At 44.2% G+C, this 12,808-nt stretch overlaps 1 protein-coding gene across 1 annotated transcript in view; it reads left to right on the top strand.

Moving 5' to 3' along the window:
• The window catches only part of SOCS7 (suppressor of cytokine signaling 7), a 35,030-nt gene that overhangs the window by 2,175 nt on the left and 20,047 nt on the right, over positions 1-12,808 (top strand). The window contains 5 exon segments of the mRNA XM_066364384.1: positions 7,440-7,504; positions 10,007-10,111; positions 10,559-10,660; positions 11,538-11,668; positions 12,173-12,341. Of these exon segments, the coding sequence (XP_066220481.1) occupies positions 7,440-7,504; positions 10,007-10,111; positions 10,559-10,660; positions 11,538-11,668; positions 12,173-12,341 (572 nt within the window).

Raw genomic sequence — 12,808 nt, 5'->3', positions numbered from 1 at the left:
AAAGCTCCCCCGTTGATCCTAAAACACGATTTGGACTGGGAACCACTTATCTCTGGAATTCTCTTTCCCGAGGGAACGTGGGTACTCCAAAAGGAAAGTGTGGGGTCACTTTGCCTTTGCTGCCTTCTTCTGAGCAGCTGTGCCAGGGGGCTTTTCTTGGGGGTTCTGACCAAACCCAAACTCCCTAAGGAAAGTAGGTTGATGCATGTTACCTCTTAAGGCAGACCTGTTTCTGCATTTGCCTCCCAGTGACCTAATGCTCAGGTCTTGAAAAGTGTGGCTGCTGAAACAGCTTTTTTGTAGTAGGCTCTGCATCTGATGCTCCACTTACCAGTATAGATGAAATTTTCATCATATGGGGGGGGCAGGATTGAAGCTGTGGGTAATGACATAGGATAGATTGCTAATATTCTTGTGGTTTGTCTTGCCTTTGTTCCATATTGACCAGGACTTAGTCTAAGATTCCAGAGACGCCACATATGAGGTGTGGCGTGAAATTAGCTGCTTCATCTAATAGATTAGGAAGAGGGAAAGGCATATAACATTATACGGTTTTTTGCCTTCGGAAGCAGAATTTGATGGTCATTGGCTGCTCTGTTACCAACGCTCACACTAAGCACAATACATATTTCTGCTGCAGAGCAAATTGGGCTGTAGCTCTGCAAAGCTTAGTTCAGGGCACTGGAGAATTACATTTTTTGGTCCAAAGGCTTTTTCTGATGAATTGGAGAAGAGCTAGGTATTTGTGTAATGTTTGGTTGACTGCTTTTAGGAGGCAGCATGTTGGATAGAGAATGTTGAACATCTAGATTCCATTTAGAACTCCAGCATCAGCTATGGGATGCTGGCCAAATTTGTCTTCTTCATCCTTCTCCCTTTTTATTCATCAGTAAAATGGGGGTGATTCCTGTCCTTGTAGGAATAGAGTGAAGACAAGAGAAATGGAGATGGAATATTTTATGCTTTTGGAAAAGTAATAAGATTGAACTGGTGATATATATATTGCTTAGAATGTGGTGCTGTTAGATTTGCTTGTTAGCTTTTGCACAGCTTACTATGTGCCAGTCTTGCTGGCAGCCTCGCAGCTGCGGGAAACTTGGTAAGTCTGGCCAGGGTAGTTGTGATTTCTGTGGATCTGCACCTCCTAAGTAAGTCCACCCTGTTGGAAGGGAGGATGAGTGGGTTTTTAGCTTGTTCTCTTGTTTTGATTGGTAGGACCTGGAAGCTGTGAGAAATTTCAGTCTCTTGCCAAAAGGTATTTGACTTCCTCGTTATTGTTGATTGGAGTCTGTAGTCTTTGCTGTATGCTGTAATTTGGGGCTTTTATAGTAACCCCTGGGCATGATTCTTCTTAATATCTTCTTAATATCTACCTTTCCTGTAGCTATCACTAGAAAACACTATCTACAGTAATTTAATAAGGCTTAACAGTTTCCATATTTTAACATTAAGCAAAACTTTAGTTCCTTTCAGGTGCTTTAGAGCATGCCAAGTGACCTGCCTGGATATTCTGAGTCTTAAGTCTAGTGGGACTTTAGCTTAGAGAATGCTTTTGAAGCGAAGGAAGAAATGGGCCCACCAACTAATCACGTTTCTGTTGTGGAGAACTGGGCTCGGCATTAAACACATATGTTAGAATTCACAGAGCTGGGCTTGATGCCTGTGGGCTTCAGTGTAATACAGAATTGCTATTTCAGGAAAACCAGTGAAGTTCCCTTTTCTGTTTCACATATGTTGAACTGATTGTCTTTCTTTTTATTTGGTGGGAAATGGCATTTGATCTGACTTTTTTTGAATCATCACATAATACACACTCAGTTGTAAATGGGTACCTTGTTCATTTTTTTTTTTTTCTGAGTTAACAGTTGAGGCTGTTACCGTTGATCTTCATAGTCGTGATGTGGAAAAATGGAAGAACAATTCTGTAGTTGTTTCCTATCTATTTGGGAAAAGAGATACAATTCTGGGAAGAGGCAAGCTGCCTTGGCATCAGGTGAGACCCTGTTGTTGTGGATAGACTTGGCAGACGTGAGGAACCCTTTCCACTGTTTCCAGGGTCTTTAGGTTCACAGGGTATTTTTTAAGAAGTAGGAGAACATGCTGAGAGCAAAATGATCTTATGGTGTGGTGAGGAAGTTCTGACTCTGTTTAGGTTTTAAGTCCATACTCCATAGGTCTTTTTCACGAAGAGGTTGTGGTTGGCAGTTCTCATTTGGAATGAACTACTTGACTTCAGAAATCTCTATCCTTGAGTCTTGTCTTTACTCCTTAATATCTTCCCTGCTAACATCATTGCTAAGGTTTTAGACCTTGGTACACTTTTTGGCTTTTCCCTCGAACTTTCCTCTATAGGTTCTTTAGTTGGATTATGATGGAGTTTTGAATCTGACCTTGCTGCACAGATGTCTGTGTTGGAACTAAAAATGAACACATGGTTTTTGTGCTTAGCACATGAACAGACACCGGCTTGTGATGTGTTGAAAATGGCACAGGCTGGCTGACTTGGCACTGTGTGCTTTAGCAGGGGCAGAGGTGAATTGAGGCTGTAAAACATGACATTTGGACATTCTTGTTTGGAAGTTGATTTAGAAAAGAACGAGTGTTTTAGGACATCAGTAGAGATTAATGGACAAGAAAGGTAGGGCGTTACTATGTCATTGTTTATAATAGGTTTCAGGGAATTTGAAAAGTGGCAAGTAGTTATATCAGTGTGTTGTCGGCCTGTCAGGTCTAATGCTTTTAACTCCTTTTTTCCCACAGATCTACAGTTTGCAGAGTAGAAATGGACAGGGACAGTCTGTCTCTTTGTTACCTGCTGCACAAGCAGTGCATAGCTGACCCAAAGGACTGCTTAGCCTCAAAGAAAGCCTTTGCCCAAGGTTTTCTGCCACCTGGTCCTGTTCTGCCACCTGAGGCATAGCCCATCAAATCCTGCCCCACGCCATCTCCCAAGTCTTTCTGTTACTAAGGTGTACGTGGCCCTCTGGCAAAGTTAGTGGCTTAACTTTGCACCCTATTGCTCAACAGGGTGATCTGAGAAGGAATAAAATAACATGGGAATGTGGTATAGAAAGGTTAGTTGAAAATGTTATCTGTGTTATTCATGGTGCTTTCCAAACAATAGCACATCCAGCTTAGAATGGGCTTCATTACTTTAAATGTTTCATGTATACAAAAGGAGGTATATAAAGTATATGCACTATAATAACAATCAAATGCATTCCTAGGTACTCATCTCTAAGCTTAGCAAATAGAGTGCTGCTATCTGTTACCTTTGAAGACCTCTGTGTTGCTTCCTAATGTAATCTCCACAGCTACCATAACTACCATCCTGAATTTTATGTTAATCATTCCCTTGCTTTGTTTTTTTGAGTCATCTAGATTGGTCTTTTCATAAGTGACTGCCATTAGAATGCTCTCAGGATCCTTGAGACAGAAACAGCTTTGGCTTTTCAGTTAGACTGCATCTCCCCAAAGAGAGAAGGAAGCACTCATTTATTGTTAGCCTTTCAGCCTCTTAAACCTTCTACCTCTCCAAGCTGCCAGTTCTGAGACCCCCTTATTTGACAGAAAAAGACATCCCAGGGCTCTTAAACGGCTCTGCTGGGGTTTAGATTCATATGTATTTCTTTTTCCGGCTCCTAGAAACTCCGATTTTTCGATTTTCGTCTTCAGAATGTTGGGGGCGGGGGAGATGAGGTGGAGTGAGAAGGCCTCTGCAAGCTGTGTGCATTCGGGTACTGCTGTTCTTCAGTGCTTGGCACTGAAGAGATTCGTCCCCAGCATGGGCAGATGGCAGAGGAATGCAGCTTCCTCTGAAAAGAGGCAAACAGCCAAGTGGCTGAGGTGTGAACCCTTTGAAAGGCCAGTGCTTTAGGTTTCTGCTTGCTGAGTTTAATGTTGTACCTACAAATATCAAATAAAAATCAATTTGGAAGCTCTTCAGTATTAAAGTGCATGTCCAGTGGAATTAACCTACCATTGCAACCCTCTGGAGTGTTGGAACTAAGCTGCACACTGTCATGAGCAACTTTCATAAACAGAGGGACCGTGTGTGTGTGTGTGTGTGTGTGTGTGTGTGTGTGTGTCTTGTTCTGAGATGCAGCCATCTCTTCTGTGGGCACCATGGATGGGGCATTTACACAGGGCAGCATCATTAGTCTTCTTTTTGTTTTTTTTTTTTAAGATTTTATTTCTTGGTTTTACAGAGCAGTGTGGGGGTGAGAAGTACCAACTCATAGTTGCTTCACTTTAGGTGTTCATTGCTTGCTTGTTGTATGTGCCTTGTTCAGTCAAGCCCAGGGTTTCGAACCAGCGACTTCAGCATTTCAGATTGATGCATTATCCCTATGCTACCAAAGGCCAGTAGACTTCTTAAGTCTCAGCATCAAGGATATTGCAGAGGGAGTGTGAGATAGGCCAAGAGAGGAAATCCAGCATCTTGGCTGTTTCTGAGTGAGATATTTTCAGTATGGTTTTGAAATTTCGTTTGAAGTGAGTTCTGAGAATCTCAGCTATCTGTTAAAACACAAATTAATAGAGATCTTCCAAAATAAAAAAAAATTCTTTTTTTTTTTAATGAGAGAGAGATAGAAAGAGAGGGACAGACAGGAAGGGAGAGAGAAGAGAAGCATTATAAGTTGTGACCCCTTAGTTGTTCATTGATTGCTTCTCATACGTGCCTTGACCTGGGGGCTCCAGCTGAGCCAGTGACCATGAGGTCATGCCTATGACCCCATGCTCAAGCTGGTGAGCTGGTGATCTCAGGGTTTCGAACCTGGGTCCTCAGTGTCCCAGGCTGACACTATCCACTGCGCCACTGCCTGGTCAGGCCAAAATCAAATAATTTTATTTATTTATTTTTTATCTTTTTTTGTATTTTTCTGAATTTGGAAACGGGGAGGCAGTCAGACAGACTCCCGCATGCGCCAGACCGGGATCCACCTGGCACGCCCACCAGGGGGCGATGCTCTGCCCATCTGGGGCATTGCTCTGTTGCAACCAGAGCCATTCTAGCACCTGAGGCAGAGGCCACAGAGCCATCCTCAGCGCCCGGGCCAACTTTGCTCCAATGGAGCCTTGGCTGTGGGAGGGGAAGAGAGAGACAGAGAGGAAGGAGAGGGGGAGGGAATTGTGCCCTGGCTGGGAATTGAACCCGGGACTCCTGCTCGCCAGGCCGATGCTCTACCACTGAGCCAACCGGCCAGGGCCTCAAAATCAAATAATTTTTTTTTTTTTCCATTTTTCTGAAGCTGGAAACAGGGAGAGACAGTCAGACAGACTTCCGCATGCGCCCGACCGGGATCCACCCGGCACGCCCACCAGGGGCAACGCTCTGCCCACCAGGGGGCGATGCTCTGCCCATCCTGGGCGTCGCCATGTTGCAACCAGAGCCACTCTAGCGCCTGAGGCAGAGGCCACAGAGCCATCCCCAGCGCCCGGGCCATCTTTGCTCCAATGGAGCCTTGGCTGCGGGAGGGGAAGAGAGAGACAGAGAGGAAAGCGCGGCGGAGGGGTGGAGAAGCAAATGGGCGCTTCTCCTGTGTGCCCTGGCCGGGAATCGAACCCGGGTCCTCCGCACGCTAGGCCGACGCTCTACTGCTGAGCCAACCGGCCAGGGCAAAATCAAATAATTTTAAATAGGATTTTCTTTGTTTTCCACTCCCCTTCAGTTGGTGCAGTTGAAGTTTCATTTAGTCTTTGGGTGAGAGTAATTTTGGAAGGTAAGCCTGCCACAAAGCCCAGACTCAGGCACTCAAATCAGTGGTGGGAGTTTTTTAAATGTCTGGTTTATTGAGGTATGATTTATATATCACCTAAAATTCACCTTTTTTAGGTGTCCAGTTCTATTAATTTTTGATAAATATATATAATCATCATGACCTCTGCCACAATTAAAATAGAGCATATGGACCCTGGTCAGGCTCCCAATATGCTCTATTTTAACCATATCATTCCCAATATGCTAAGGTTGTGTGTTCAATCTCTGGTCAGGGCACACATACAAGAATCAACCAATGAATGCATAAATGAGTGGAACAACAAATCAATCTCACTCCCTCCCTCCCTTTGTCCCTCCCTCCTTCCCTCCCTCCACTTTCTCTAAAATCAATCAATAAATTTAAAAATATCACTATTTTCATCACCTCCATGAGTCTTTCCCTTGTAGTCAGTTCACTGGTCCTGAAATGAGTTTTTTTAGCTTAGCTCACTTTTAGCCAGAAAGTCTAAATATTTAATTTTTTAATTTTTAGAGAGAGGAGGGGGGGAGAGAGAGAGAAAGGTGGGGGGTGGGGGGGTCAAGGAGTAGGAAGCATCAACTAGAAGTTGCTTGTCTGACCAGGCGGTGGCGCAGTGGATAGAGCGTTGACTTGGGATGCTGAGGACCCAGGTTTGAAACCCCGAGGTTGCTGGCTTGAGCAGGGGATCATAGATGTGACCCCATGGTCACTGGCTTGAGCTCAAGGTCACTGACTTGAGCAAGGGGTCACTGGCTTGGCTGTAGCCCCCAGGTTAAGGCACATATGAGAAAGCAATCAGTGAACAACTAAAGTGCTGCAACTATGAGTTGATGCTTTTCATTTCTCTGTCTCTCTCTCTAAAAAAAAAAAAAGTTGCTTCTCTCGTGTACCTTGACCAGGCAAGTCCGGGACCTTGAACCGGAAACCTCAGTGTCTCAGGTCAACGCTCTCTCCACTATGCCACCACAGGTCAGGCTTTGTCACAGTCTTCAGATTTCTTTCATTTCTGTCTGAAGGGCATGAAATTGGTATGCAGCAAAGTCACTTTTTGTGTATCTTTTCACAGGAGCAGCATCAGGGAGAAGTCATGGGAGGAGTTATATGACTGACAGTTCAGAGAGGAAGGGGCCTTCTAACCTGAAGAGACCCCCTTGTTAGTTGATGGTTTTAACCCATAGCTTGGGACATTTGTGCAGAAATCAGAGGTGTTAGTGGTTGAAGATTACATGTGCATCCTGCAGTGTTGGTCTCAAGTCCAAATATATTTCCTGGTTCACTTTGGGACCTCCTGTCCCTTCGGGCAGGCCCAGAGGGCAAGCTGTTGCTCTGAGATGGCACCTGGTCAGGTCAAGAGCCTTTTTCTTGGTTCCCATATGAAAATCAACTGTGCATCTGACTTCCTTCCTCTAGAAATGGACTTGCTAGTTACCACTCAGTGTACTTGACTCTTAATGTGCTGGGTGTGGAGAGATCCAAAGAGATTTCTCATTGCTTTGTTGGCTGGTGAATTCTGTAGCCAGATCTATTTAAGAAATTGCCTTAATTATTTTATTCTCCCCCTTTAAATTTTAGGCTTTAATACAAAAGTGTTGCTAACAATGACTAGGATTTGCTTTGTTTTCAGTGCATTTGGAATTGAGTACTGTAGTGATTTAAATGCACCTCCCCTTATTCTCTGTGTGCTTTCTCACCCCCTAGGAAACCCAGGTTGACAAGAACTCAAAGTGCCTTTTCTCCAGTCTCCTTCAGCCCCCTGTTCACAGGTAATGGTGATCTCTTTCTCTTTCTCTGACATCTGAAAGCAGGAGTGTTCTGAGGCCTGTCAGGAACCGCTCACAGACGCATCGCAGAGGGAGCTGCGGGCCTGTCTGCAGCTATTTGCTTCATCCCATGCCTGCTGGGTTTGGGGCAAGGCTGTTTTCACGGTGCGGAATGTGTTCTTGACTTTGGATGCTTTATGGTTTGAGTAGTGACTGTTTGCTGGTAATTAGGTGCCCCTGGCAGTTATGCAGTGCTTAGTTCAGGGTCATCACATATAAATTAAAAAGAGAAATTACAAATTTATAGGCTTACAGTGAGTAAAGGACTCTCTAGAAGTCATACATTTCCTGTCCCTGCTTCCAAGGGAGTTCATGGGTTATCAAATAAATACGAGCCCTGGTTATCTGGTCTATTTTTAAAGTCTTTGGGCAAAGGGGATTATGTGAACTCTTGTCATACCCATTTTAGGGGCTAGCAGTTCTTGCAGCTGTTAGAGTTCTTCATTATATCTAATTTAAGTTTAACTCCTCTTGCAGCAAAGAACACAGTTGCTAAAGGAGTAAAGCAGTTGAATGTCCTTTGGCAACTGCCTTCTCTTTAGTGGGGAACTTTTTCAGAGCGGGAGACCTTTTGTTATGTCAGTCAGATGTGAAGCTCCCGCTTGAATAAGCTGTATAAAAGGTTTTCAGCACACTGCCTCAAGTCTCAGAAACAGCACTCATTGGTTGTGGCTGAGAAGCCTTTTTAAAAATCCCAATTTCAAACTTTTGGTATTGTGTCCCTCAAAAAGATAATTGGAAGAATTATGACTAGGGAATAGACATTTCCAGAAGATGTCAGGTGGGCTAGTGGGACCCCCATTACGGCATAGACGGCTGAGAGCTGTCAGGACAAGTGAGTTGGTGCCCGTAATAGGCACAGATGGAGAGGGAGGCCTATGTTCTTACTCCAAGCCTAGAATTAAAGAATCTTATCCTGTAATCATATGTTTTTTTAATTAATAATTGTTTCCTCTCTAAAGGAACACCCACATTTGTAGTTTTAGGTTTGGTGTTCTTGTTTCAGACAGCCTTAGCTCTTTTGAATTATATATTTGTATTGAGACTCTACACCTACAATCTAGACCTTTCTGACTCTTTAGGAAAAACATTTGTCTGGCTTTTTGCATTGCTCTGGGTAGCTAGGCTCTCAGTTACTAAACTATATTAGTTAGTGTTCAAGAACTTTGGAAAAACAACAACAAAAACAAACAAAAAACTGTTTAGCCTGACCAGACAGTGGCGCAGTGGATAGAGCATCTGACTGGGATGCGGAAAGCCGAGGTTCGAGACCCCAAGGTCACCAACTTGAGCGCAGGCTCATCTGGTTCGAACAAGGCCCACCAGCTTGAACCCAAGGTCACTGGCTCGAGCAAGGAGTCACTCGATCTGCTGTAGCGCCCTGGTCAAGGCACATATGAAAAAAACTGTTTATTATTAGATTCTGAACCTTCTAGAGACAATGGTCTCTGACCTTCTAGAGACAGTGGTCTCTATTAATAATTAGAATCTAGCTGAGGGGCTGATTCAGCCTCCTGAATTAAAAATGGTATTGGAAATAACCTCAAGGTAAAGAACTCCAGAGTTCTGACTTGTAGATCAGACCTACCAAAACAAACATATTTTTGGTTGTCATCCCTAGTTATTAAAATACCCTTCATCCTTTGGTGACTCAGTGGAGAGAGGGTAGATAGGGCTGGGTGGCAAGAAGAATGTATATGGCAGAGAACAGAACTGCATAACATGCTGGGAAATAAAGAGAAACCACATACCACCCTCCACACCCCAACAGGTTCCTACTGAGCAGCTTACCTGACTTGGCTGACTGTGGAAGTAGTTAATTATTAGGGTATAAACGCACTTTTCAAGCTTTATAGTCTCAGCTATTAGGAACTAGTTGATATCTGAAATCGGTTCTCTAATGAGTGAATACTCTGAAAACTCTAGACATGGAAAACCGTTTATGCAGAAGTTGGGGCTAGCTTTGAAACCTCTGTCTGCATTCAGTGTACCATGCAATTCGTACATTTTTCTGGCACTTGCTCTCTACGTCCATTTGGGCTTGTAACAAGCTGCTTGCCTTGCTCCTTAAGGCAGAAATTGGTATACAAGTCTGTAAAAATAAGTGATGTGATTTCTGTTTGAATAAAGAAGACCCCTTGGTCAAGGTTATATTGTCAGTGGCAGGACCACATTAGTTCACTGTTCCACTGTCAAGCCCATGTTTTTGTCCTAAAGAATCCTTGACTGTTAACAGGGAAAAAATAAAAATAAACAAACAAACAAATAAATAAAATTGCCTGTCTAGGGGTTTGGAGGGTAATTCCAGCCCTGGGAGTATTAGATGTTGAGCTTTTTGAGAGCCATGGACCTCTAACTTCCCTTGCTTGCCCTTTGCTTCCGTGTGCTCTGGCCTCAGCTTTGGGCAGGGTGCTCTATAACATGCTTGCTCCATGAATCCCTCAGGTGAAACAGTGTCACTTGTGGATGTGGACATCTCTCAGCGGGGCCTGACCTCTCCACACCCTCCAACTCCCCCTCCTCCTCCGAGAAGAAGCCTCAGCCTCCTAGGTATAGTCTCCACTCTCTGTCTTCTTGTTCTGATGGGCGGGGGAGCTCTACAGACCCAGTGTTCTTTGCCAGGAACCAGATAAACTCCTGGGTTTCTAATGATGAACCAATTATTTTCTGTCCCTTCCCTTCATCTCCCTGCAGTTGAATGGGTCTCTTACCTGCATGCTATTATAGCATTTACTACCCATATGTTGATTATATCTGTATTTATCTTACCCTGAATCTATAGCCTCTGGGCTGCTTTAGGCATAGTGTTACTTTACTGCTTTCAAGCAGAGGAAACCAGATTAAGATAACTGTTGCCCTCTGAGCAAGAAGACAGAGTGAAGGTCTGGCCATTTTGCCCCAGAGTGCAGCCTGATAATCCTTCGCCCTCTCCTCTGCTTCACCTTGCTCATTCTGTATTCCTAGTTCTGAACGTCTTGCTTTTGTTCTCTCTTCTAGATGATATCAGTGGGACGCTGCCTACATCTGTCCTTGTGGCTCCGATGGGGTCTTCCCTGCAGTCTTTCCCCCTACCTCCGCCTCCTCCACCCCATGCCCCAGGTTAGCTTAGTTTAGAGGCAAGACTTGCAAGAGTTGGGAGTACAAAGTGATAAACTTTGAAGGATGGGAGAAATCTATTTATGGATATAACAGAATTTATGAGAAAGCTTAAGTTTTATCCCCTTGGCTAGTCCAGAACTCCTTGGAAATGAGGCCAAGAACTGAGTTTTCTAACCTGTTTTATTTATGGAGTTGAATCTGATTTTTGTTAGAAATAAAAGATTATTGAAATTTTTTCTTTCTTTTTTTTTGCTGCTAAGACTTTTTTTTAATCCTTGAATGGACATCACTGAGGAAATTATCTTAATTTCAAGATAGTGAGGAGGTTTAATATGTTGCTGGTTTTCAAAGTTCTGTGGTTTTTCTAAGCTTTTGATACTGACTGCAGCCTTGTAAATAAGTACGAAGCATTTAGTGGCCCATGCCCTGCTTTGCCAGCCTCCAGTACCCAAGGAGTAAAATGAATGAAATCAGCATTCTTTCCTACTTGCCTGGCAAAACCGTTACACTTCCTGGGCAAGTAAGCGAGTCACTATTTCCAAGGCTGCTTTCCCGGCACTTCACCTCGAGGTGGGAGAAGCTGGAATCGCACTAGGCTGGTGAAGGCCCTGAAGTAGTCACCTTAGTCAGGTTAGTGAGCAGCGCCCCTCCCCGTCCTGGGGTTCAGTGCCCCCACCCATCCTTCACAGCTCACACAGCCCACACAGCTTTTTGTTCCAGCCCATCAGCTCTTTCCCACTGCTTTGGCTTTCACCCTTTTCAGCTTAGCTTCTAATGCCTTGCCCCTCCTCAGTTAGCATCTCTGTTTTGGGGGGAGGCTCAACTTGTGGTTGGGAGTATTGAGGGTAAACAAGTGACCACCACGCTTGCCCTGCAGATGCATTTTTCCGGATTGCTCCCATCCGAGCAGCTGAATCCGCGCACAGCCAGCCCCCCCAGCACCTGCAGTGCCCTCTCTACCGGCCCGACTCCAGCAGCTTCACAGCCAGCCTTCGGGAGCTGGAGAAGGTGGGTGGCCCCTGAGTGGGGAGGCCCACCTCCTCTCCCGCTCCCTAATTGGTGAAAGGCTTCCCTTTTATTCCTTTTATCATTTTTAGAGGAAGAGTAGTTTCCTTGTTTCTATATTTTTAGTGACAAAACAATGTGCTACTATTATCAATTTCATAAAAGATGTTGTAAGTTGAATCTTGGGGGAAAGTAATTGAACGTGTAAGGAAAAGTTGTGGAGAAATGTTTACGTAGTCTAAGCTGATTGTGGCAGATTAACTGACCCAGGTCCCTCTTTTTTGTAGGGCCTTGGAAATGGAATTGTAGAATTACTCTTCTGTTACTTTGGAGGGCTGAAAGTATAATGAGCTTGATGTTTACAGCTAGTGTTGAGATACTCTTACAGCCTTTCCTTACTGAAACATTTTGGAAGTGAGGGGTCCGTCGGTGGTAAGATAGACTGCGCCGAACACTTTGATGTTTCTCTGTTCTGTTAACCACTTGACCACTTTTTATCTTTGTTAGTGTGGTTGGTATTGGGGACCAATGAATTGGGAAGATGCAGAGATGAAGCTGAAAGGGAAGCCAGATGGTTCTTTCCTGGTACGAGACAGCTCTGATCCTCGTTATATCCTGAGCCTCAGTTTTCGATCACAGGGTATCACCCACCACACTAGAATGGAGCACTACAGAGGTAAGAGGTGCTGGTGTTGGGAGGAAGCCTTTTTCTGCCTTTGCTATTTGACTTTTTTATAGGAAGGATTCATAGAAATAGAATTGTGAGTAGAGGGGGAAATCTCATAGGTTTCAGTCACTAGAAGAAAAGTGGGCAGGGGTAGGGAAGAGAGTTAGGGGTTTGGTTTAAAAGTATCCTCAGCATCTTGTTTCCTAAATAGGAGGGCCTGAACAAAGCTAGTAAAACTTTCTTGGTAGAAGGAAGAAATAACCTAGACAAATTCTCCCAGACTTTGTTCATAATTAAATTTCTAGAGATATACTTTTTTTCTTTTTACTTATTAGAGAGAGAGAAAGGGGGGGAGAGAAAGAAACACTAATCTGTTCCTGTATGTGCCCTGACCAAGGATCAAACTGGCAACCTCTGCTCATTAGGATGGTGCTCTAACCAACTGAGCCATCTGGCCAGTGCTAGAGATACTTTCT

This window comes from Saccopteryx leptura, chromosome 2 (genome assembly GCF_036850995.1).
Source record: "Saccopteryx leptura isolate mSacLep1 chromosome 2, mSacLep1_pri_phased_curated, whole genome shotgun sequence".
Lineage (NCBI taxonomy): Eukaryota > Metazoa > Chordata > Mammalia > Chiroptera > Emballonuridae > Saccopteryx > Saccopteryx leptura.
Note: the sequence above shows the minus strand (reverse complement) of the source record. Positions and strands in the feature narration are given on the sequence as shown.